This window comes from Canis lupus, chromosome 2 (assembly GCF_003254725.2).
Source record: "Canis lupus dingo isolate Sandy chromosome 2, ASM325472v2, whole genome shotgun sequence".
Classification (NCBI taxonomy): Eukaryota; Metazoa; Chordata; class Mammalia; order Carnivora; family Canidae; genus Canis; species Canis lupus.
The window spans coordinates 71,732,833-71,758,530 of record NC_064244.1 but is presented as its reverse complement, the minus strand read 5'-3'; the positions used below and the strand labels follow the sequence as shown (position 1 = coordinate 71,758,530).

At 50.7% G+C, this 25,698-nt stretch overlaps 2 protein-coding genes across 4 annotated transcripts; one reads left to right on the top strand and one right to left on the bottom strand.

The window, feature by feature from the left end:
• The first annotated feature begins 1,454 nt into the window (after positions 1–1,454).
• On the top strand, positions 1,455–15,531 carry NUDC (nuclear distribution C, dynein complex regulator). Its single transcript, XM_025447047.3, has 9 exons — positions 1,455–1,669; positions 3,773–3,850; positions 11,945–12,148; positions 12,238–12,303; positions 13,367–13,486; positions 13,563–13,757; positions 14,610–14,693; positions 14,776–14,894; positions 15,256–15,531. The coding sequence occupies exons 1-9, from the start codon at positions 1,589–1,591 to the stop codon at positions 15,305–15,307; spliced, it is 999 nt and encodes a 332-aa protein (XP_025302832.1). The 5' UTR covers positions 1,455–1,588; the 3' UTR covers positions 15,308–15,531.
• On the bottom strand, positions 11,943–25,250 carry KDF1 (keratinocyte differentiation factor 1). Of its 3 annotated transcripts, XR_007404402.1 has the most exons (5): positions 25,046–25,165; positions 18,393–19,460; positions 17,859–17,933; positions 13,219–17,408; positions 11,943–12,976 (listed from the first exon to the last, which is right to left on the bottom strand). XR_007404402.1 is itself a non-coding variant. In XM_025447046.3 (4 exons), exons 2-4 carry the CDS (start codon positions 19,426–19,428, stop codon positions 17,326–17,328), a joined length of 1,194 nt encoding a protein of 397 aa, XP_025302831.1. In that variant the 5' UTR covers positions 19,429–19,460; positions 25,107–25,250; the 3' UTR covers positions 11,943–17,325. The 3 variants fall into 3 exon arrangements, 2 of the variants coding, with proteins under 2 accessions (XP_025302831.1, XP_025302830.1); XM_025447046.3 differs by having other exon boundaries at positions 11,943–17,408; positions 25,107–25,250; XM_025447045.3 differs by having other exon boundaries at positions 11,943–17,408.
• Between the last annotated feature and the right edge of the window lie 448 nt (positions 25,251–25,698).

Genomic DNA, 25,698 nt, shown 5'->3' with positions numbered 1-25,698 from the left:
GAACACAATTCCATCCAGATCAGAAGCCTAAAGAAAAAAAAAGTGTGTCTAGAAGAAGGGGCAAACTGTGTCAAATGCTGCTGAGAAGCTGAGGAAGATAATGGGGCATCCGGGTGGCTCAGTGGTTGAGTGTCTGTCTTTGGCTCAGGTGGTGATCCCTAGGTCCTGGGATCCAGTCCCACGTCAGGCTCCCCACAGGGAGCCTGATTCTCCCTCTACCTCTCTCTCTCTGTGTCTCTCATGAGTAAATAAATAAAATCTTAAGAAAAAAAAAAGAAGTTGAGGAAGATAATTGTGGTTCATGCGCTTTGGCATAAAAAAGTCATTGTACCCTTTGCTAGAGTCTTTTCAGAAAAGGAAAGATGTTAGGTAACAAAGTGGAGACATGTAATCTTTTCAAGTTTTGCTGTGAGAACTGAAAACCGGCGTGGTAGGAGGAGAAAAGCAGGGGTCACAGAATAATAAAAAAAGAAATAAGGGACATTAGAACAGCTTTGCAAATTGAAGGGAATGATCCAGAAGAAAGAAATCTGTGATGTAGGAAATTAAAAAAAGGATAAGGGGCGTGTCCCTGGGTGGCTCAGCGGTTTGGCGCTGCCTTCAGCCTAGGGTGTGATCCTGGAATCCCGGAATCGGGTCCCACATCGTGCTCCCTGCATGGGGCCTGCTTCTCCTTCTGCCTGTGTCTCTGCAGCTCTGTGTGTCTCTCATGGATAAATAAATATTTAAAAAAAAAGGATAATAACGAGGCTAGAATCCCTGAAAAGACTAAGATGATGAAATTCACTGCAAAAGTGGAGGGGTTGGCCATCTTTAGATGGCTGGGTTGTGTCCCCCACTAACGGGAGTGAAGGTGGAATACAGCAACCATTATGTAATTTGCAGAGCCCAGTACAAAACGTGCTGTTTCTTGTTCAAAAATTTAGATTTTCAGGACTGCATCAGAAGAACATTAAAGCCAAGCACGGAGCCCTTCCAAGACGGACGCCCGCGCGACCGTACGGTTTGTAATCCCACGAAGCTGGTTCTGGCGAGTATGCTGTGACGACGGAGGTAGGCTGTCCTTTGGGCCAGCCCCGGCTCCCTTCTGGGCCTGCACTGCCTCATGGTAGCGCTGGAGAAGAAGACGAGGGACACGTTCAGCCCCGCCCTTCTACAGGCTGGTAAGTCACTCTCAAGGAGGAGGCGCAGAGTTTGTCCCTTTTTAACTTCGAACCCGCCAGATTTGTAGCTCAGGGTTTTCTGGAAGGCTCCAAAGCATCTGGTGACCATAGCAACTCACGCCAAACTCCGGATCCCTTAGCTCCGCCCACCGCTTCCTGAACGGGTCCGTCGATTGGCTCAGCGGGCGGACCAATCGTGGGAGACGCGGGCTGTTTGCCGCGCGGTCAATGGTCGCGGGCCAGGAGGGAGGCGGGAAGAGAGGGCGGGAGGGCGGGACCGGCCGCGCGGCGCGTGCGTGTTTCCGGCTCCGCTGCGGAAGGCGGACGGCTGGAGCGGTTGGGCCGGACGCGACTCTAAGGAGCCGGGAGAACGCGGGACGCGAGCGCGGAGCTGGGCCCTCGGAGTGTGGCGAGAGGCCGGCGCGATGGGCGGAGAGCAGGAGGAGGAGCGGTTCGACGGCATGTTGCTGGCCATGGCGCAGCAGCACGAGGGCGGCGTGCAGGAGGTAACGGCCCGCGCGGCGTCGGCCTGGCCTGCTCCTACGGCGCTCGCCCGCCCGCGCGGCGCTGGCACGCTCCCTCCGCTTCCCTACCCTCGGGGGCCGAGATCCACCTCTGGGCCTCGCGGGTTCCTGGGATCCGCCTCCATCTCCGCGCGCCCCCAGCTTCCGGTCTGGCCTCCCCGCCGCCCTTAAGGCCTCAGTCGTTTCTGTGCTGGGCCCCCCGGCGCCACTCAGGAGTTCCTGTCTTAGCAACTCCTGCGTCTCCGAACGCGGCCCTGGAAAACCCGCAGCGCCCCCCTTATCCCGTCCCCCCCGCTCTCACACATGCTTCCGGCCTCGTATCCCTACTGATGGCCGCCCCCGAAGAGCAGTTCTTAGGATGAACCATCCCAGACTTTGGCATTTGCATCTACCAAGACCTGGACCGAGCTGACGAATGCTTGTGGGGGGGTGCGGGGGTGGGGCGGGGCGGAGTGATGTTAACACGTGGTCCTTTCAGGCCTAGAATGGGGAATAGGAAGCCTGGGTTCACCATTTATCTCCACCACCTACCAGTAAGGGGCCTTTCCATATCAGCAAGCCTCAGTTCCTTTTGTCTTTGAGGCAGCCACAAGTCTCTTCTGAGTAGTGAGGAGAGTAGTGTCTTGAAGTAAAGGACAGTAAGGAATTCACAATAAGCAGGTTTGTTCATTCAACAAATATTTGTTGAGTGATGTGTGTCAGATGCTCACCGGATTGGGTCCTGGGTGTATATGTGAGCAGAAGTCTATCCTTGCCCTGATGGAGCTTGGAAAGGCCCTTTCAAAAGCACAGTTCATGCGTACTGACCACACATAACACAAAGACGTACTGGTATAGATGCTGGAGTTGGTGTTTTGGACCAAAACCATGGAAAGTTAGAAGTAGAAAAGCCTATCAGGATCAGTTCCAAAACTCTAATTCTGAAGAGAAACTGAAGGAACTTGCCTCAGATCACCCAGCAGGTTCCTGAATTAGGACCAGATTCCTTAGGCCAGTGTGCTGGTTCTGTGTCTCACTGGGAGCAAGTTTTCTTTGAGCTTTCCATTCCCATTCTTTTAGCTGGGCACCGGTGGAGACCAAGGACTCTCAAGCCCTTTGAGGTGGGAAGAGTTACTACTTTGCTTTTGTGTAAAGTTTCCCTCTCCCATCCTCCTAAATTGTTGATCCCAAATAGGATTCGGAGTGAGTTCATTTTTGAATGAATCAAAAAATTATCTAGAAGTAGAAACTCAAACCATGAAGATAAAGTCTAGCATCAGAGTTAGAACCACTCATTTGGGCAAGTAAAAGGGCTTGTATATGCTAACTCTAGAACACCACTAGATCATTTCATTCAGCAGAAGATTTACTGAGCATATACACTGAGCCAGATCTGATGCCAGGCTTTGGGGATGTAGACAGAATAAGCCACAGTTCATGGTACCTATGTGTGAATCGTTCACTCTGGCAGGAGGTCTCTTGCTCTGGGCCAGACATTGCTAAGGCCCTCACCTCCATTATCTCATTTAATTCTCACAAGATCCCTAGAAATAGGCTGGCTGCTATTTCTCTTTTAGAGTTAAGAAACTTCCCTAAGGTGACAGCTAATATATTATCAGTCTGATAATCAAACCCATGTGCTTAATTAACCACTTGGATACTTTACTGTACCAGCCAGAGTTAGTTGGTTTTAACCTTTGAAGTGGCTCCCCTCTTTCTGGCTCTGCCCTAGTAACTCAGCCATTGCCAGTCTGGATGGACTTTTCACTGTCTGGAAGGAAAGCTGGGCCTAGGTGTTTTAAGCCCTGGTTGCAGAGGAGTGTTCTGTATCTTTAGGCTGTTTCTAGAGCCACAAGGAATGTGAAACACAGGCACACATACACAGGAGATGGAAATCTGCCTTTCTGGCCACCTAAATCAGGTTAGGTTAGGCCTCCTAGTGGAGGTGACTAAAGTAGAGCCTGCTGGGGAGCCTGTCTTGTCCAATGAGAGGCTTAGGAGGAAACTACCAAGTTTCTGACTCCCTCCTGGACTAGGATCTGGTTTCTGGGCAGCTGAGGGCTCCCTGGGGGCATCTCCACAGCTTCAGTCTTCTCTGTTTTCCAGCTTGTGAACACTTTCTTCAGCTTCCTTCGACGCAAAACAGATTTTTTTGTTGGAGGAGAAGAGGGGATGGCAGAGAAGGTGAGTGTTGGGGCCTGCTGTCCCTTTGGAACCTGTTTCTTCATAAGGAAAGCACATGTAATCTTCCTTTGGCATTATAACAACCTTCAGTAAAAGTAAAATGCCAAGGGTAAAGAGTCAGGGAAAGGAAGCAAGCTGTCATGTATTGAAGCCCCTCTCCTTGCCAGGTACTTTATCTACTCCTATTTCCTGTGATCCTTTAGCAGCTTGAGAAGGCCAGGTGTTACTATTCCCATTTTGCAAATGAAATTGGCTCAAGGGGTGTTTGGCACTTTGTCCAAAGTCCTTTTTTTTTTTTAAGCTTTATTATTTGAGAGAGCGAGAGAGGGCGAGAGCATGTGCATTCATGCATGCACATGAGCTGGGTAGGAAGGGTAGAGGGAAAGGGAGTCTTGAGCAGAATGTGGAGCTTGACGCCAGGTTTGATCTCACAACCCTGAGATCACAACCTGAGCTGAAACCAAGAGTGGATACTTAACCAACTGTGCCACTCAGGGAGTAGGATTTTGTATAAGATCTTGAGCTGAATTGTAGAAGAACCAGGGTTCAAACCAGAGTCTGTTGTCAAACTACCTTCTGCCCGACACCATGCTTCCTGGTTCCTTTTCCATTGAGGAAGTTTTATCTAATTACCTAGCTGGAGATGAGAGTGGAAATTGAGAGTGGAAATACAGGAAAACTTAAAACCATTTAATCCCAGTCTTCCCAGATACTGTGACCCAAAGTTCATAGATTTGGGGATTGCGTTTTGTGCTACAGGCTCTGAGACCTTGAACTTCCTTTTGATTCGTTAGGTTTTAATTATATTTTTGAAGATTGGTAAGTCATGAAAATGGTAAGTCATGAAAATGTTACCTCACTGAACAAATATTTTTAGGACCATAATGTTTGTTTTTACCTAAAGAGACATAGTAACAAGAAGGAGTTTTGCAAACCGCTTTCTGTGGCTTCAGGGGTCTGACAAACTGGAGTGCTCTATACTGGATCTTAATGATCTGAGGCTACTCTGTCATAGACACACTAGCCGGGACATGGAGAGTCCCGAGATCTTGGCTAAGCTGTATGGCTTTGTTGATTTCCCACTAGTTCTCTGGTCCTTTCAATCTACATGTCTGCAAAATGGAAGAAGGTAGAATTACCTGTAGGCCACTTCTGGCTCAGATATTCTTCCTGTGTTAGTACCAGCACCTCTTTTTTTTTTTTTTTTTAAGATTTTATTTGTTCATGAGAGACACAGAGGCAGAGAGAGACACAGGCAGAGAGAGACACAGGCAGAGGGAGAAGCTGGCTCCCTGTGGGGAGCCTGATGCAAGACTCGATCCTGGGACTCCGGGACCATGCCTGAAGCTGAAGGCAGACTCTCAACCACTGAACCACCCAGGCATCCCAGCACCAGCACCTTTTGTTTTTCTTTGGGCCAGACTGCATAATAGTAGTCATTTATTCATTCACTCAATGAATATTTATTGAACACCTAATGCTTTGTTTGGTAGGTATTAAGCCAGACCCTTTAGAATAAAGAGGTGAATACAGAAATGGTCTTTGTGTACTTGGATCTCACAGTGTAGCACCCTGCCCCCATCCCCTAAAAAGTGAAGTCATGGGTGTTAGGGAGAAGTCCTGGAAGCATTAAATGGAGACTAACCTATGCTGAGGGCTCAAGGGAGACTTTGTGAGACATTGGTGCTCGAAGTATGAAGGATGAGTAAGAGCTGGACGAAGAGAGTGTTGAGTGATATGAGGAAGTGGTATTGGGGTGCCTGGGCAGCTCAGTTGGTTAAGTGTCTGACTCTTGGATTTGGCTCGGGTTGTGAGATTGAGCCCCATATTGAGTTCTGTGCTTAGCCAGGAATCTGCTTGACATGGTCTCTCTCCCTCTACTCCTCCCCCCACCTATCAATCAATCAATAAAATCTTTAAAAAAAGGAAGTGGTATCTTACAAGTGTGGGGTGATAAAACCACCACATATTGGATGTCTGCTGGTCCGTCTTAGACCTTGTCATGCTCCTTGGTTCTTTGTTTCATAGAAACAAAGCTCTTTCCCAGGTGGTTGATCAGACCCTTGGGCTGGCAGAAACATATCCAGCTTTCCTACCTGGTTTCCGTTTGTAGCACAATAACTTTTATATTGAGTGCCTACTGTGTACAGGCCACCACATACAGCATTTTCAAGTGCACTAGTTAGGAGCATGGGCTCCGGAGTCAGGCAGATATGAGTTGGAATCCCAGTTCCCCATCCCTTCCTTGACAACTGTGTGGCATTGGGTGAATCCTTTTTTCTCTGAGCCTCACTTTTTCTTACCTGTAAAGAAGTCTTAATCATTACCTTACAGGGCTATTGGGAGGATAAAAAGAAGTCATGTAGATGAAGTGGGTGGCGTTTGAGAATACAAGTTCATCGTCCTTTTTTTTTTTTTTTTTTAAGATTTATTGATTTATTTTAGAGAGTCCATGAGGGGAGGGACAGAGAAAGAGGTAGAGAAGCAAACTCCGGGCAGCCCCGATGGTGCAGCGGTTTGGGGCCGCCTGCAGCCCGGGTTGTGATCCTGGAGACCCGGGATCGAGTCCCGCATTGGTCTTCCTGCATGGAGCCTGCTTCTCCCTCTACCTGTGTCTCTGCCTCTCTCTCGCTCTCTCTGAATGAATAAATAAATAAATCTTAAAAAAAAAAGAGAGAGAAGCAAACTCCCTCCTGAGTGGGGAGCCCAATGTGAGGCTCAGCCCCACAACTCCAAGATCGTGACCTGAGCTGCAGTCAAGAGTCAGACACCCAACCAACTGAGCCACAAGTTCATGATCCTTTTTTTTTTTTTTTTAAGATTTATTTATTTATTTATGATAGAGAGAGAGAGAGAGAGAGGCAGAGACACAGGAGGAGGGAGAATCAGGCTCCATGCCAGGAGCCCGACGTGGGACTTAATCCCAGGACTCCAGGATCGCGCCCTGGGCCAAAGGCAGGCGCTAAACTGCTGAGCCACCCAGGGATCCCCCTCCTTTTTTGAACCTCTTGGGGCCAGATGTGTTTGGGGATTTAGAATTCTTTGGATTTTAGGAGGTGATATAGTTACATATACTATACTTACAGTAGTTTAACAGTGGAGTAATGTATGTAATGTATGCTCCATGAGTTAGGAGCAGCATCCTGTAAAGAAGCATTAGTATTTCTGTAGAGAAATGTATATCAATATTCTTACCAAGTGGGAGATATGAAGACTATAATACCTTCGTGTCACAAACTTCTAAGTCCAAAAACACTTTTATATTTTTTTTATAGCTTTTGAGGCTAGGAATTATGGATAAAGGATTGTGGATTTGAGGAAAGCCATATGATCAAATCAGTGTTATTGACATAGGAAGAGACAAATGGAACAGTGAAACAGAATAGAGAACCCAGAAAAAGTCTAACACAGGAGAATTCAGAATATGCTAGAGTAATTCAGTTCCGTACCCAAAAGATGATTAAGTCGTTGCTGCTACAACTGGCTGTTTTTTTTGTTTTTCTATAAAGAACCAAAAGTATACCATCTGTTTTATTCATATGTAAAAATAAATTGCAGACCAAGAAGGGTCTAGTAAGGAAAGCTAGGAAACCGTATGATCTTGTGTGGAGGAGGCTTTGCAAGATTACAAACGTGGAAGCTGGGGCACCGGGTAGCTCAGTGGTTGAATTCTGCCTTTGGCTCAGGTCATAATCCCAGGGTTCTGAGATTGGGTCCTGCATCAGGCCCCCCATGGGGAGCCTGCATCTCCCTCTGCCTATGTCTCTGCCTCTCTGTCTCCCATGAATGAATAAATAAAATCTTTAAAAAAAAAAAAAAAAAGGAAAGAAACCTGGAGGCCATAAGGGAAAAAGTAGCTTTTTACCTCTTTAAACGTTAAAGATTTTGTGGGTCTGACAAAAGAGACATACAGAGTTCATTGGAAAACCATAGATTTGGAAAAAATGTTCAGTGCAGAGGACAGAAAATTTAATGACTGATTCAATATGCAGGAACTCTTGTAAATTGACAAGAAAAGGATAAACAGAAAAATAGGCCATTCCAAGAGCAGATCCAAAGAAATTTGAAAAGATCTCCAATTTGACTAGTAATCAAGGAAATCTAGGAGAAATAAACAGTGAGATGCCCCTTTTTTCCTGCCAAAGTGACAAATAGAACCCCCCCCGCCCCGAAACCAATTCTTAACAGGGCTGTGGAGAAAAGGGTAATTAATCTTCAGATATTTCTGGTAAAAGTGAATTATTGTGGCTCTTTAAAAATCTTTTATTATAAAAGATGCTCAACATCATTAATCAGAGAAATACAAATAAAAGCATGCTGAAATATCACCTCACACCCATTAGGATGGTTTCTGTAAAAAACCAGGAAACTCCTAAGTGTTGGCAAGGGTGCGGATAAATTGGCACGTTTGTGCATTGTTGATGGGAATATAAAATGGTGCAGCTGCTGTAGGAAACAGCATGGCACTTCATCAAAAATTAAAAATAGAACTACTGTATGGTCCAGCAGTCCTGCTTTTAGGTACATACCCAAAAGATTTGAAAGCAGGTTCTTGAGAGATTTGTACATCCATGTTATAGCAGCATTATGCACAGAGCCAAAAGATGGAAGCAATCCAAGCATCCATCGATGGATGAGTAAATAGTGTCGTATATATGTATAATGGATCTAAAGGAATATTATTCAGCCTTTTTTTTTTTTAAGATTATTTATTTATTTACTCATGATAGTCACAGAGAGAAGAGAGAGAGGCAGAGACACAGGCAGAGGGAGAAGCAGGTTCCATGCCAGGAGCCTGACACGGTACTCGATCCCGGGACTCCAGGATCGCACCCTGGACCAAAGGCAGGCGCTAAACCGCTGAGCCACCCAGGGATCCCCTATTGTTCAGCCTTTTAAAGGAAGACACACACATAAGAGCACTCATTGAGGGGATCCCTGGGTGGCACAGGGGTTTGGCGCCTGCCTTTGGCCCAGGGCGCGATCCTGGAGACCCAGGATCAAATCCCACGTCGGGCTCCGGGTGCATGGAGCCTGCTTCTCCCTCTGCCTGTGTCTCTGCCTCTCTCATTTTCTCTCTCTCTCTCTGTGACTATCATTAAAAAAAAAAAAAAAAAAAAGAGCACTCATTGAATGATTTCATTTATATGAAGTTCTAGAACAGGAGTGTGTGTTCTCTCTTTCAGATGTTTTGGGTTACACTGCCCCATCCCAGCCCCTGCCATATTCAGGTTAAATATCTCTCAGTGTCTCTCCTGGCAAGGCTGATGGGGACCACTCTTTACTCCCTGATCATCCGGCCTAGGTCAGGGAAAACCTGTGTGTTCAGGTATGCCCATTTAACAGTCTGAGACCTGTCTTCTAGAACTAGCCCAACTGTCCTTATCCTTTCCCCACTCTGCTGGGCTGTGGTTCCTAAAGAGGTGTCCAGTGACAGATGCTTGGCTCTCTGACAGCCTGCCAGTTGACACCACTGAGTAGGCTATACACCACCAGGGGTCTCTGCCTGGGTCTGGGCCTAGGTAAAGCTGGGAGGAGGAGATTGGGAGGAGGGGTCAGAGGCTGCTCTGATTGGCCCTTGGTTGTGCCTGGTGGTTCAGCTCTGCCCTCAGCTAACCTCCAGGAGCTAGGAAGGAACAGGACAAATGGGATGTAACATGATTCACTGGACCTGGGAAGAGGGAGGGCCCTGCTCCCGCCTCCCCTTGGCCACTGGTTGGCAAATGGCTTGAGTTCAAGGTCTTCCTGATTAGGGATTTGGGACCAAGGCCCTGTGGTGGAACAGCATCTACTGGCGTAATTGTCTCATGACTGATTCTATTGATAGCAGAATGGCCTGCGGGTGACCCACTTATTTTTCATATGTACCCCATTTTGTTAACTCGTTTGGTTTGGGAGATGCTTTGGGCGCCGTTCAGCCTTGCAAAGTATGGAATTACCACAGTGTGGCATGAGGTGGGGAGTTCCGAGGTAGCAGGAAGAATTGACATCAAATGGATAAGAAGCCAGGGAACATTTACCAGAACCTACATCTAGGAGTCCATTCGTGACTTTGGTGACCCTGAGCCCCACCTAGGTCTCAGCTCTTGCAGACCCTTTCCTCCCTCCAGCTGTGGCTCAGAGATGTTTGGAAGATGGTATTGACCATCTGATTGACCACTGATCATGTGCTGAGTGCTCTGCAAGGCCTCTTCCAGGTGTGTGGGCTGACATGGTTGGGCTTTCTGTGTTGGATGTATTCCTGAGCCTACTGAAGGTGAAGAGATGATGTTCTGGAGACATTGGAACTAGTCCTAGAGGATGAAGTGGGAGATTGCCGGGTGACCTGGGAGTAGGGACAAGGACATTCTAGGCAAAGAACAGCTTATGCAAGATTGCTTTTGAAAATAATGAAATAGAAGCACAGAGTGATGACCTCAGGGTCACATAGGAACAAGGAATAGTCCGGGAACTCTAGTCTAGGTGTGACTCTCATGTCTGCTTGAGACTTGGGCAGGAGGGCTTGTTAAAAATACAGATTGGGACGCCTGGGTGGCTCAGTGGTTGAGCATCTGCCTTTGGCCCAGAGCGTGATCCTGGAGTCCCGAGATTAAGTCCCACATCGGGCTTCCTGCATGGAGCCCGCTTCTCTCTCTACCTATGTCTCTGCCTCTCTCTTTATGTGTCTCTCATGAATAAATAAATAAAATCTTTAAAAAGAAATACAGATTGCTGGGGCACTGGGGTGGTTTAGAGAGTTACGTGACCTGGCTGACTGTTGATATCAGCTCAGGTCAGGATCTCAGCCCCCTGTGTTGGGCTTCATTCTCAGCAGGGAGTCTGCTTCAGGATTCTTCCTCTGCCCCCCTCCCTCTGCTCGCACACAGATGCTCTCTCTCTCCAAATAAAAAAAGTCTTTAAAAAAAAAAATATATATATATGTGTGTGTATATATATATATATATACACACACACATATATATATGCTGCTGAGCCCTACCCAGAATGTCTGATGCAGTAAGTCTGAAGCAGGGCCAAAGTTTAGGATTTCTAGCAAATTCTGGGTGATGCTGGTGCTGTAGGTATGGGGTACCACATTTGGAGACCTGTTGGTATAAACAGGTGAGCCGTCTCTCCCACTGCATTTTTTATAGCAGAGAATGTGCTTGTCCCCTCGCCCGATCAGCTGACACTGGTTTAGCCTCAACCAGGCAAGGGATGTTGGGCAGCTAACACTTAGTATGTGGCTGTGATATGGCAGGGACTGTGCCAGCTTCTTGGTAAGTGTCATGTTCAATCCTCATTACAGGTGGGAAAATAGGGCTTAAAAAGTGTCAAAGTTGTTCACTTGTCCAAGGCCACACAGCCAGATAGTGACAGTGGCAGTAGTATTACTATATATTTATTATATTGGGCAGCAGGGAGCAGGATGCAGGTTGGAAGCATCCTGGGGAGATAGTAGGAGAGGAGGGACTTGACATTGTTGGCCTGTAGGCTGAGGAGAGGAGGAACCTAAGCTCCTCCCTCAAGAAAGCTATTTCTGACTCCCTGCTACCATGGCAGTCCTGGGTGCAGTGCTGAGTGCTGCAGGGCTGGGCCTGCCATCCTGGAGATGGGTACAGGTGGGTAAGAGATCAGTCAGGAGCTGGGCAGTGTGGGCCTGTGCTCTCAGGCGGAGGCTGGAGTTTGGCTTCTAACAGCCCTGCTCTGTAGGGAAGGACTCCGAGCACCACAACCCTATGAGGTTATAGGGATTCATCTTCACAGATGAGGAATCTGAAGCTCTTACAGGTTAAGTCCTTTGCCAAAAATATAATAGCTCATATGTAATAGCCTGGGTTAGAACTCAGCTTGTCCGACTTCACTGTCCCGTGTTTTTTGTCAATAGGTTATTTTTTTTTAAGTAGCCACTGTTTATCCCTCCAGGTACTTTGCAGGTATTCTCATCATAGCTTTGAGATACGTGTGTACAGTGTGATCCCCGTTTTATAGTGAGGAACTGAGGTTCTGAGTACAGTGCCTTGCCCAGGTACCCTAGCACATGGAGGTGGGACTCTAGGCCTTGGGACACTGGCCACTGCTCCAGTGCCTCATCGCCTTCTCTCCCTTCCCCAGCTCATCACACAGACCTTCAACCACCATAACCAGCTGGCACAGAAGGCCCGACGGGAGAAGAGAGCTCGGCAGGAGACTGAGCGGCGGGAGAAGGCCGAGAGGGCAGCCAGGCTGGCCAAAGAGGCCAAATCAGAGACCTCTGGGCCCCAGATCAAGGAGCTGACTGATGAGGAGGCAGAGCGGCTGCAGCTAGAGATTGACCAGGTAAGAGTGGGCTCCCCCAGCCCTGTCCCCATCCCCATCGGCACTGGCAATGAGGATACTCTTTCCAACTGCTGTGCCCTTTGCCACAGAAAAAGGACGCAGAGAATCATGAAGCTCAGCTCAAGAATGGCAGCCTTGGCTCACCAGGGAAGCAGGTGAGATGGACTGGGAGTGCCTGAGACTAGTCAGGACTTGGGAACTTCCAGGGACCTTCTAGCCTTTCTCTATCTCTGGAATGCCTTCCCTTATGCCTTCTCCCTCAGCTTTGGGGGTCCTTCCCACACTTCAAGATCCCACTCATAGACATTGGACCACAAGACCAGGTTTGAAAAAAAAAAAAACCCTGGCCTTAAAGTCTTGGCAGGAGAGCCCAAGAGCCAGAGAGGGCAGTGCCTGGATAAGTATCATTCAGGTGGGCTGGGGTCACTAAGCCCAGCCTCGCCCTCTGTCGTGGGCTGCTCTGATACATCTGGGGGATGTATCAGGGCTCTTCCCTCTTTTTTTTTTTTTTTTTTTAAATTTTGGTCCATCTGTTCTATTTCTTTTTTTTTTAATTTTTATTTATTTATGATAGTCACAGAGAGAGAAAGAGAGAGAGGCAGAGACATAGGCAGAGGGAGAAGCAGGCTCCATGCACCGGGAGCCCGACGTGGGATTCGATCCCGGGTCTCCAGGATCGCGCCCTGGGCCAAAGGCAGGCGCCAAACCGCTGCGCCACCCAGGGATCCCAGGGCTCTTCCCTCTGACTCAAGTCCAGCTTCCCAAACCATCCTTGGAGCATTCATTTGGCTTTCCAAAGTTTCTGGTTTGACACCACGGGTATCAACCCTACAGATACAGAAAAAGAAAATTGACCATTTGGCAGTCTGGTTTTATTTTAAAACAACCGTGCCCATGGCTACCTTGTGACTTTTTGTTTTTGTGCTAAGCTTTCTTTCTGAGTCCCATGGCTTGGGTCCCTAGCTAGGTTCTGTGGGTCCATCTCTATCACTTTCCCCAGCTGTTTTTTTTTTTTTTTTTTTCACATGGTATGCTGTTCCTCTCAGCCAGAGATCAGAACCATTTTTTACCTTTGGCTCCCAGTGGGCCATGGAGTGGGCAGGGACCAGGTCTGTTTCATCTTGTGGCTGTATGCCCAGTGCCAGCCCCTGGGCCTGGCTCAGTGGGGTTCAGTCTGTGTCTGTCAGGTAAGTAGCTGAGCACCCCAACTGTGAGCAGGAGGCTGAGGAGGACGAGGAAGAGGAGGATGAGAAAGACAAAGGGAAACTAAAGCCCAACCTTGGCAACGGGGCGGACCTGCCCAATTACCGCTGGACCCAGACCTTGTCGGAGCTGGACGTAAGTGGCCAGGGCTAGGGTTTGGAGCTTAGGGAGCCAGGCTGGGGCTCCTTCTGACTTCTCCTGCCCCGTGCAGCTGGTCTTGCCCTTCCGTGTGAACTTCCGGCTGAAGGGGAAGGATGTGGTGGTGGACATCCATCGGCGGCACCTCCGGGTGGGGCTCAAGGGACAACCGGCGGTCATTGATGGGGAGCTCTACAATGAGGTGAAGGTGGAGGAGAGCTCATGGCTCATTGAGGACGGCAAGGTGGTGACGGTGCATCTGGAGAAGGTGTGAGCGGCCTGGCCTCTTGGGTCTGCGTCTTGTTGGAGAAAGGAGGGGAGGGTTTCTGCTCATTCACTCAGGGACCCTGTTGGGGGCCTTGTAGACATACGAAATCAGCACAAGAGTTTTAATGTAGGTCCGTCCCGTTTTAAAGTCAGGAAAAGGGAAACTCAGAGATTTGCCAGGCTTCTCCCTCTAGGTAGGGATGGAATCAAAATTGAAAGTCTTTGGTACCAAAGCATCTTCCTTACGTTAGGTTTGTACGTGCATTAAATTCAGCAAATAACTTGAAAACCTACTACATGCCAGAGACTCTTCTAAGTGCTGGTGAAAGAGCAATGGACAAAATGTAGAGAATTACCCTCAGAAAGCCTCTGCTCATTCCCGCAGCGATGGGACACAAGACACCAGTAAATAAACGTGGTGTCTGTAAAGTGCCATTGGTCCAAGGGAGGCTTCCCCGGAACCTAAGGCCTGTCCTAGCCTACCTGCCTCTTCCTCACCTCTCGGTGCCCTTGTGTCTGCTGTTCCTCCCAACCAGGGTGCCCTGCCATGCTTTTGATTAGCTGTGTTGAGTGTCCCTCAGGCCCGGCCCGGCTGCCACTCTACTCTCTCCCCCTTCCCTGGACGCATAGCTCCCTCTGCACCTTATTTTTGCCCTGATGACACTGATTTGTAACTGTCAGCATGTTTCCCCCAGCCACTGCAGAGGGCAGAGACCTCTCCCGTCTGCACCCTGGGTCCCTACACAGGTCTTCACAGGTCTCAGGTGCAGGCTGTGGAGGAGAGTTGGGTTCTGGAAAGGCGGAGGGGTGATTCCTAGGGTACAGAGGGAGCTACCTTCCCCCCCCTTCACAGATCAACAAGATGGAGTGGTGGAGCCGCTTGGTGTCCAGTGACCCTGAGATCAATACCAAGAAGATCAACCCTGAGAACTCTAAGGTGAGCCCTGGCTGGTCAGGGTGTGGGGTGGGGTGTGGATTGCCCCAGAGCTTCAGCTGTTCCTGTTACTGCCTGCCCTCAGCTGTCAGACCTGGACAGTGAGACCCGCAGCATGGTGGAAAAGATGATGTATGACCAGAGGCAGAAGTCCATGGGGCTGCCCACCTCGGATGAGCAGAAAAAGCAGGAGATTCTGAAGAAGTGAGCAATGCGGAGATGGGGGTTTGGGGGAGGCAGGTGTTGGGCCTGGACCTGGATGATAGTACTTAGTGGGTCACGGAGCGGGACACAGGAGCTGCCCTGCCCCTTCCGGGATGAGGTGGCCGGGTTTATGGATTTATAGTGTGAGCTTGCCTACTCTGGTCACTTTCTGAGGTCATCTTGAGGGCAGAGCCACCTCCGGGTAGGAAGGGATGACCCTGAGGTGCTACCAGTGCCTGGCCTGGCTCCCAAGTTGCTCAGGGTTCTGAAGAAAATTAGACCTGATGTGGGGGAGCTGGGAGAAAGGGGCTCATGTGCGGGACGGGACAGCCTGTTTTAGCTTCTTACTTTCGCTCCCCAGGTTCATGGATCAGCATCCGGAGATGGATTTTTCCAAGGCCAAATTCAACTAGTTCCTGTGTCTGCCTCCCTGAACTCTTGGGGCTGAGCCACCAGCCGTCCACCTTCTTTTCCTACCCTTCCCTGGGACTTGGGGGCCTCAAGGCTGGGGCAGGCATGGGACCCGCTCAGGCACACCGGTCCCAGGGCATCATGGGAGAAGGGCTGGGGCCTTGGTGGGGGGGTGCCTTATCTTCCCCAGTTGGCCTCCTGTTACACATTAAAACTATTTACTCCAGCTGTGTCTCCTCTTCCCTCTGGCCTTTCCTGGAGGGTGGGTGGGGGGCAGGCCTCACTGTGCCTGCTGGGGGCTGGGAGTCCCTCCCAGATCCTGCCATGTGATCTGGAGCAAGTCCTTACACCTCTCTGGAGCGGTTTCTCTTTACTTAAAAGGGAGAATTAAAACAAGGCTTTTAGTCTCTGTGACTGAGCATAGGTGAGTTTTTCTGGTTATAGGACCAGAATAAACGTCAGATTCTTAAGGGGCCCATGACTCAGCAGAACTTAAGACCAGCTGGACCTGATTCCATTTACATCTCTCAGTGTCTCACTGTAGACACACTCAGTCTTGGAGAGGCCTGGCCTTGGATGGGACGGCGGAGCTGCAGGAAAGGGGCCAGTTTGTCCCTGGTACTGGGGCCTATGGTCACAGCCCCTAAGGGGACCGGCTTGTGTGTCTGTAGGGAGCTAGATAAGTAGTTTGGTCATTTTCCGAAAGGGCCTATGAGGACAATAGAAGGATGCTGTGAGGGCTCTAGGTGAGGTAGTGGCTAAGGAGGGGGATCCTGGCAAGGATGGGCTGGTGGGCTTGCTCTGTCCTCACTGGAGAGGCTGACGACACTCTCCTGTGTGGGAGGGAGGGCTAAGTAGGATCCTTCTGAACTCAGTTAGGCTTGTGTCCAAACAGACCTCACTTCTGCCCCAAGCAGGTCAGCTTGCCAGCTTTGAGGCAAAACTGCCAAGAGGCCAGCTTCCAGGTCCAGAGCCAGTTACTAGCTGTGTGACCAAGTTTCTTGACCCCTCAGAGCCCTAGCCTCACGGTCCATCAAAGAATGAGCCCACTCCAGGGTTGTTGGGAAGGTAATGAAGATTCCAGTAGACCCTAGTGTTTTGTCAGAACCGGGAAGAGGGGGATGGGTCTTCAAGTCAGGCTGGGTGGGGGCTGACCAAGCTCAAAGGATTTGGGGAAGCTGCAAGAATGGCTGGGAACAGGCCAGCCTTCAGGAGTTGGTAGGCCTGCCTAGAAGAACCTCTCAACAGTGATGGAAACCACTTATTAGACCTTTCTCAGGTACAGAAACTACAGAAACTGGCTCTTTACCTGGAACTCAGTGAACCTCATAGGTGGGCAGTCTTGCTCTCATTTTAGCCTTCTGACTGACCCCATAACGCTAAGGCAGGCTGGGCACTCTATCCTGTCTCCCACTCTGTGTATCAGTCCAGCAGATTGGACAGAAAGGGCAGTATCACAGCCGAGATGACCAGGCAGTCATCTACTACTTTTGTACTTGCAACTGTGGTCGTGTTAGTATACAGAACATCAGCCAAGAACCAGTAGAACATAATGTGGAGTGGGCACTGCCCACAGAATTCCAGACAGACCCTGCCTGCCCCCAACCCAATCCATTCAAGATAAGCTTCTGTGAGCTATCACCTTTCCCCCCACCCTCATCCTGGGGAGGAGGAACTTTGTATGATTATGGGTGCATGTAATTGGGGTAGAGCTGGGATTCAATCCCAGAAAGGAACTGTAAGTCTTCGCTTTCCATGATTCGGGCTTCTGAAGACCGAGCAGGAAGGAACAGGCCCAGTCAGGGGTCAGGCCAGCAAGGGAACCAGGGTGATGTGGGCACCGTGGCCCAGTGAAATGCACATGGTTCAGGAACCAGTCAACTGAGGTGGGAGGAGCCAGGGTGGCCACTGCTTCTGGTCTTAATGGCCCAGCTTCCTCCAAAAGGGCTCCTGCTTCCCCTCTTCATGCTGTGGGCTGTACTTCTCCCAGAAGGGGTTGCTTCCCTGGGCCCAGTTGGGGTTAGCAGTACACCTGGAGCAGCGGTGCTCCTGATGAGTCTGTGTCTGTACCCTGGAAGGATGAATCATGGCTGGCTGGGTATCCTAAGGGGAAGGGAAGAGGAAACAGGCTCAGAAAGGGGAAGGAGCTCATCCAGGTACTATGGGCAGGGAGAAGCCTGCTGAGAAGGAACAGAGTGGGACTCAAGCCTGGTCAGTCTAATCTTGGCTGGATGACCCACTCAGCTTCTTGACCTCTCTGAGCCCCAGCCTTACTGTCTGTAAAAGGGTAATGACACCATTCCTGGGGGCTTATGGAGACCAAGAAGGCAGCAGTAGAAAGCACATCCGGTGCCTGTTCATTGCTAGCACATGGCCTCCGCCTTCTTCACTGTCCCCAGTGACTGGGGGGCTTAGGATGGGGTCTGTGGCTGCTCAGGCTTCTGGCCCCTTTCTGATCCCATCCCCACCCACCCTCTGGGAGAGGGGACATGCAGGGGGGAGGGGGGAGCCCCGGGGCACTCCCATCACTGCACTCTCAGGTCAGGACCAAACCTGGAGCTCCATAAGGCCTCAGCTTCCTGGCGATGGCATCTGCAGTAGTCTCCTGGGAGATCTGCACTGTGAGCTCTAGGGAGGGAACAGGAGGGGGCAGTGGTCATTATCACATCCTTTTAGCCCAACCCCCCACTTTAGCTCCCTGCCTGACGAGGGCAGGGTCACCTACCCCTGGGCCAACTTAGAGAACCAATGTTTAAAACAAAGACACAACTTGAGTGTGTGAGTGTGCTCGCATGCGTGTATGTGTGCATCTGTGATAGTGGGCAGGTGTGGGGGTTTTGGTTAGGCCAGGGCAGAGGTCCAAATTCACATGGGTTCCTGGGCTAGGCCTGCAAGTTCTGGCAGGTGACAGCGAGGGGACAGAGGGGCCTCTTAGGGGACACAGAGGGGTTGAGAAAGGGGAGGAAAAAGACAACAGGGAGCAGGGACTGGCTGAGGGGTGGGCCCATTGTGGCCACAACCCATTGCAGCCCCCCTTGGCCAGAGTCTCCTCCACTCTGCCCCTCAGCCGTGTGGAACCCCACCTACCATCCTGGCTGAGCCCTGAGCCCACCATGGTCTCATGGCCACTGTCAGGGGCAGCAGCAGGGGCAGCACCCCGCATGGAGCGCCCCTCTGTGGTCTGCGGGCGGGCTCGGCTCTTGCGGGTACTGATGCGAATGATGCCGCGAACCAGGCGGCCCTCAGCGTCCTGCTCATCCAGGTGGTAGTCCTGGGTGATGCTGCTGATAAGGTCCGAGATCTTACTGGTCTTCTCCAGGAACACAGTGTCTGATGTGCACTTGGCCAGCTCGTCTATCTGGTGTACGCTGAACAGCTCTGTCAGCTTCTTGAAGATGAGCACATCAATCTCTCGGCTGGACATGGAGCCGCTTCCTATCTCGGGCAGGTCCAGGTCCGACTCATGGAAGGAGTAGTACTCTTCAGAGCCCCGGGGGCTGCTGGCAAGGGTGCTAGGCAGGCTGTGCCGCATGGGTGGGGGCTCGGCCAGTGGCTCCTTGCAGCAGGAGTCCGCATCCGGGGCTGGGGAGGTGGCGCTGCGGTAGGGATATACAGGGATGCCTTTGAGCTTGACGTCAGGGTAGCTGAAACTGCTACCCATGGTTGACTTGAGCCGTTGGCCATCCCGCCGGCTGGGAGGTGCGCGGTCGGGGCTGGGGGGCACTCCATTGTGTTCTTTGGCCCAGTTGGCTTCAGCAGCCCCCTCGGGGGAGTCCCCAGCAGACAAGCAGGGACTGCAGCCCCGCATGCACGCCCCACAACGCTGGAGGCAACTCCGGCAGCGACGGAAGCAGAGGGCAGCCCGGCACCAGTCCCACACCCAGGGTCGCCAGAGCAGGCAACAGGCTGGGGGCTCAGCAGCCGACTCAGCAGAGCCGGAGATGAAGGTAAGGCTCTCCGGCCCATGGTGGCCAGGGTCCTTGGGGTCTGGCCTGCGGGTGCGGCGGCTTGGTGGAGGTTGGGACGGCTCATCAAAAGTCTCCAGGCATAGTTCTGTCGGCTGTTCCCAGGGTCCCAAGCGTGGGGGCCCAGATGATGGGCGGGGGTGTCCAGGTCGGGGCATGGCTCATTGCAAGATTTGTTGCAGTCAGGCACCTGTAGAGGAGAGGCCAGGAAGGAGTCAGGTTCAAGGGCACAGTTACGCCCACGAACCTTCACCTACTGTCCCTCTCTCCCAAAGAAATTATCTCTCTGGTCCAACCTACATGTGAAAATTTCCCGGGACAGGGTGCCTGGGTGGCTCAGTCAGTTAAGTGTCCGACTCTTGATTTTGGCTCAGGTCATGATCTCAGGGTCGTGAGATCCAGCCCCACATTGAGCTCCGCGCTCAGTGCAAAGTTTGGGATTCTCTCTATCCGTCTTCCTTTGCCCGTCCTCGCCCTCTCAAATTAATAAATAAATCTTAAAAAAGATCTCTCGGGGCATCTGGGTGGCTCAGTGGTTGAGCATCTGCCTTCAGCTCAGGGTCATCCTGGAGTCCTAGGATTGAGTCCCACATCAAGCTCCCCACAGGGAACCTACTTCTCCCTCTGCCTACTTCTCTCTATGTCTCTCATGAATAAATAAATAAATAAATAAATAAATAAATAAATAAATAAAACCTGTAAGAAAAAAGAAATGCCCTGGGACTCACACCCAGGGATGCGGTAGGATGGCTGCTACTGAAAAACCAGAGAATGACAGGCATTGGAGATGTGGGTACAGTGGAGCCCTTGTAGAGTGGTGCAGCTGCTGTGGCAAACAGTACAGCAGTTCCTCAAAAAATTAAACACAGGACTGCCATATGGCCCAGCAATCCCAAATCTGGGTATATACACCCAAAAGAATGGAAAACAGGGACTTAAACAGACATCTGTATGCCAAGGTAACACAGTAGCATATATATATTTTGCAATAGGCAAAAGGTGGAAAAAACCCAAATGTCCATTGGCAGATGAATGAATAAAGAAAACATGATGTATACATATAATGGTATATTATTCAGTCCTTAAAAGGAATAAAATTCTGATATCTGCCATAACATAGATGAGCTTTGAGACATTATGCTAAGTAAAATAAACCTGACACGAAGGACACATGTTGTATGGTCCCACTTATATGAAAAATCTAGGATAGTCAAATCCTTAAGACAGAAAGTAAATGGTGGTTGCTAGGGGCTGGAGGCAGGGGGAAATGGGAAGTCAGTGTTTCATGGGTAGAGTTCCACTTTGGGAAGATGAAAAAGTTCTGGAGATGGATGGTAGTGATGATTACACAACAATGTGAATGTGTTTAATGCCACAGAACTGTATGGTTAAAATGGTACTAAAAAACTTAAGATGGTAAATTTTATGCAATGTATATTTTATCACAATCTCCTGAGATACCACTTTCCAGGGAATGGTCTCCCCCAGTTTATTCCCACTGTTGGTGAGCCTACTCAACAGAGTCTCTGAGGTTCTCAACAAATGCCTTTCCATGTGACTTTCTACAGAACCTGACCATCACTACCTTGCCTTCCCCTCTTCCTTCAAGTCAGACATGGGAGTGTGACAGTTCCCCTGTCAATGTTTCAGTTTGGATCGGTTTTGCTCTCTTAGCAATATTTAACGCCAAGCACTCTTTTGCTTCCTTTGATTAGACAAGAAAGCCAAGCCACAAAATACACCTTCTTTCCTTTCCTGACTTGGTTGCAAGCAAGCTCAGAGCGAAGATTTCATTCATCCCATAATCACTGAGCCTAGGCCCATGTTAGGCACCATAAAATCAAAGACAAATAAACTATGGATCCTGTTTTTGTGACTCACTAGTGGTTTTGTAGGAAAAACAGATGCTTAAAAGCTCCTGAGATAGAACGTGTAGGATATACGAGGCATTATGGGAGTGAATAACTATGCCTGAGGGAGTCAGGGGACATTATATAGCAATATGTGGAAGGTCCTTGATCACATATAGGGGTCTGCCAGGAATAACCTGGATTTCTTTTTTCTTTTTTTTTTTTTTAACCTGGATTTTCTGCAACATTGATCCCTTATCTTTCTATCCTCGATTTAATGGCATTGGGGTCCTAGAACTGGTGATGTGGTGGACATCAGGATATCTGTGTTAGAGTCCCAGTTTTGGCTCTAACAGACAGTGTTTCTGTGGACAAATAAATGCCACCTCTTTAAACAGGGCCACCATCATCTCTCACCCAGGTTATTGTCAAGGCTCCTATTTCATCCTCTTCCATTCCCTTCTACTTGAGGCAGCCAGGGAGAACTTAAAAAATCTGGAGAAAGGGGATCCCTGGGTGGCGCAGCGGTATGGCGCCTGCCTTTGGCCCAGGGCGCGATCCTGGAGACCTGGGACCGAATCCCACGTCAGGGCTCTCGGTGCATGGAGCCTGCTTCTCCCTCTGCCTGTGTCTCTGCTTCTCTCTCTCTCTCTCTGTATGACTATCATAAATAAATTTAAACAAATCTGGAGAAACCTGGCAGATTCCACTGTAATCAAATGATCGAAGTTAACGTCACCAATAATAGGATGAACTGACATCATGGGCCTCTGACACTCTACCAAGAGGATATTACATCACTTAAGGAGTGCTTCTGCCTAAAATGTGTAACCTGAATGTAATCATGAGGAGACATCAGACAAGCCCAGCTTAAGAGAATGACAAATAAATGCAATGTGTGATCTTGGACTGGATCCTGGATCAAGAGGAAAAATTGGAAACTGGATGATGTGGATAAATGGTGAAATTTAAAAGGAGACTGTATATTATTTAATAGTATTATGCCAGTGTTAAATTTTCTGAATTTGATTACTGTGGTTAAATAAGACAATGTTCTATTCTCAGGAAGTACACATTGAAGCATTTAGGGGTAAAGGAGCATGATGTCAGCAAGCTAATCTCAAAAGTTTCCCAAGAAAATCAGAAGGTGCATGTGTCTTAAAAGAGAAGGGGAAGGAGGGAAGGAATGTCGGCCATGGTGTCTGGGTAAGAGGATATGGAAGTTTCTATTCTTACAATTATGGAATCCACCCCCCTGGCCTCATTCGGCACTCCTTCTCCAAAGCCCCTCCAGCTCCCCAAGTCAGACGGGAACACCTCTCCTCATAGCTTTCTGCTGGGCTCTGTCAGCTGGGTTGGCCTTGAACTGAAGATAAGCCTATATGACCCTAAGGGGCAGGGGCTGTGTCTGACTCCCTTCCACCTCATTGTGGGAACAGGGCTGGGCACAGTAAGTGCTTCAGGGGACTGACATGTTCTTTGTGACCTCAGAGTAGAACCAGGACCATTGGGTACAAAAAAAAAGGACTTAGGCTCTAGGCTGACCAGAATGGGGGTAGCAGCAGGCTCGGGGGAGGGGGATGAAATAGGAGATTGCAATAGGTGACTTGAAAGTCTCCCATGGGGACACCTGAGCGGCTCAAAGGTTGACTGTCTGCCTTTGGCTCAGGCCATGATCCCGTAGTCCTGGGATCGAGTCCTACATCGGGCTCCCTACCTGGTGCCTGCTTCTCCCTCTGCCTAGGTCTCTGCCTTTCTCTCCCTGTGTCTCTCATGAATAAATAAATAAAATCTTAAAAAAAAAAAAAAAAGTCCCTCATGATCCAGACAGCCCATGGTTAAAAACCTTTGCCTTGGTTTGAGCAATGTGGGAATGAGTATGGATTCATTCGTTCATTCACTCAGTTAACAAATATTTAGTGAGGGCCTACTGAGTGCTAGACACTATCCTAAATTTGGTGGATACAAGTGGTAAAACAGACAGAACTCCCTAACCTCAGGAGTCTGTATTCTAGTGAATGAGTTGGTTATTGTTTTGTGTGCTGTGAATATATTAAACCAATTTTCACAACTTTATTTGTAGGTATTATTATTGTTGTTATTATTACCATACACTGAGAGGCCCAAATAGGTTAAATATGTTGTTCAAGCCACACATTTATTTGTACCCAAGCAGCCTAGCCCAGATTCTAACCCACTACCTCATTCCATCTATTACTTGGGAGGAAGGGGGCAAAGTGGCCAGCTGCCAGCCCCATGGACAAGCCTATACCCATGGATGGACCACACAGGAAGCCCCAAGTCTTCCAGGCTCAGGCCTTGGATGAGGAGGGCAGGGTGCCTCTACGCTGTTTGAACCACACTGAGTTCTGGGGTACCTGGGGTTTGTAAAAACATCAAGGGGTTACTGATGATGGTCTGGGTCACTCCTCTGCCTCCAAGGCTTAAGGATTTGCTGCTATTCATTAAATTCACCCACCAAATGTTTACTGAGCACCTATCATGTGCCCAGCACTGTACTAAATGCTGGGAAACAGTAGTGAATGGGCCAGAAACGGGTCCGGCCCAGGAGGATTTTCACTTTACCCAACAGTCACAATTGCTCTGTAAGTATTCTGTCTCCACTTTATAGATTGGGAAGCTGAAGCTCAGAAGTGACTTGCCCAGAGACACCCAGCTGGAAAGGGATGGAACAGGATTTTGTACTGTGGTTTACCAGACTCCGGAGCCCATGTACTTTGTTTTGTGCCACATACCTGGAATGTGGGTGAGATAGAGGGAAGTGGGGACCAAGACCTAGGTAGGATAAGGACAGTAACTTGTTTCAGTTTCCCCCACCCCTCTAGGTCCAAAACCTTCCTGAAGTCAAACTCAGTCCATTTTTTCCAGGTTCTATCTTCCCCAAACTGTTGCTGCATACCGCCCCCCTTAAACCCTAGGAACACCGGTCACTTGGTTAAGTGAGGGGAGGACCCTTTGACCCTATTGTGACCCGGGGCAAAACTCTTGGCCTCAGTTTTCTCCACTTTAACAAGGGGAGAGATTAGTATCATCCTGGGTCACCGTAAGGTTTAAATGAGATATTGCCTGCAGGTTGCTTAGTGCGGTGCCTGGCACGTGGGAGGGGCTCGGACGCTGGGCGCCCCAGGTCACTGCAGGGAATCTTCCCCAGAGTCAGAAGGTCCTAAGCCCGTCCTCACCAAACTTCCCTAGATGCTCTTCCCCCTTCCCTAGTCCCTGAGAAGACGCACACGCAGCACACACACACACACACACACACACACACGGGGGTCTGTCTCTGTACCATCCCCCTCCTCCCGATGTTCCCCAGGACAGGCCCCACCCCCGTACCCAGCCTAGTCTTGCACACCCAGCCGACAGGGGCACCCCAGCCCGCTCGGGGAAGAGCCTTCGGCTCTCGCACCCGGCATCCCCGCACCCTCTATTTCCTGCCCCAAAGGCTCAGCCCGCGGCTCCGGCATCCGGGGGCACCTACTCCCGGGGCGAGGGAGGACCAGACCCCGGCACTGCCCCTCCGATTAGCACAGCCCCTACGCCAGCAGTGCCCTGGGGGCGGGCGCCACCCTCTCCAGCTGCAGGGGCCCCCGCCCGGGGGCAGACGCAGCCGCGTGCCCGCCCCGACACCGTTCCTCCGGCTGTGCACGGCCCCCCGCCCCGGCCCGACGCTGCCCCCCGCCCCGGCCCGCCAGCGCAGCCCCGGGGGCGCCCGCGGCCCCCTCTCTGCCCGCCCAGCCCAGGCGCCCGCTCGGGCCGCTCCTCGGCCCGGCCCGCACACCCCGGAAGTGGGAGGGTGGCGCCCGCGGAACCGGCCCCGGGACCCTCCCCCGCCCAGGTGTAGCCTCGGGGGTCTCTCCACACCAGTGTCGCCGTGCTTCGCGCCCCCACGGGCCCGCGCGGGGCTTACCTGTCCCGCCAGGTGAGCCGCCTCCGGCTCGGCCCCTCCCCCCGCCCCCCTTGCCGCTCACCTGGAGCGCAGGTGAGCGTCTCGCGGGAGCGCTGCACGGGCCGCCGCTGGGGACACACTTCCTGCCTCCGCGAAGCGCCGCCGCCGCCGCCGCGCACCTGGGCCGAGGCCCCGCCCTGGGCGCGGGGGGCGGTGGGGGGGCACCCGGCTGGGGCGCTCCGCCTACGGACTCCGGCGGTGCGGTCTGCTCCGGCTAAGGGAGGCGGGCAGGGCAGACCGACGCTGGCGTTCAGTCTCCTCTCCTGCAGGCAGGGAGCCCTAGCAATCTCTGCGCACCTGGAGAGCGCTTGGCAGTTCTTTAAGGCCCAGCTCTAAGGGCATGGGTCTCCTGGGGTGCCTTCTCTGGCCCCTAGGCCTGTCTGGTTTCCCGTTAACTAGGACAGTTCTCTGTACTTCGGTCTTGTAATAATTAGCACACAGTTTTCTTGTCTTCTGACCCCTCCTTTGCTGACCTGAGGACGGGGTCTAGGCTTGCTCCCGATGCTCCTGGGGCCCAGGCAGGACTGGCACATACTAGGTGCTCTCGATGGAATAAACTGCTGGGCTCTGATTTCTTCCTTTGCCCTGAGGTAGAGTAGAGGGTATGCGTCCTC

Bases quoted from the DNA above. Each gene is read 5' to 3' on its own strand.
- NUDC (XM_025447047.3), top strand. From the start codon at position 1,589: ATGGGCGGAGAGCAGGAGGAGGAGCGGTTCGACGGCATGTTGCTGGCC. The intron at 13,487-13,562 runs GTAAGTGGCCAG...TGCCCCGTGCAG, and splicing joins AGACCTTGTCGGAGCTGGAC to CTGGTCTTGCCCTTCCGTGT. The intron at 14,895-15,255 runs GTGAGCAATGCG...TTCGCTCCCCAG, and splicing joins AAGCAGGAGATTCTGAAGAA to GTTCATGGATCAGCATCCGG.
- KDF1 (XM_025447046.3), bottom strand. From the start codon at position 19,428: ATGCCCCGACCTGGACACCCCCGCCCATCATCTGGGCCCCCACGCTTG. The intron at 17,934-18,392 runs GTAGGTGGGGTT...TTCCCTCCCTAG, and splicing joins CTCAGGGCTCAGCCAGGATG to AGCTCACAGTGCAGATCTCC. The intron at 17,409-17,858 runs GTTTGGTCCTGA...CCTTCCCCTTAG, and splicing joins GAGGCCTTATGGAGCTCCAG to GATACCCAGCCAGCCATGAT.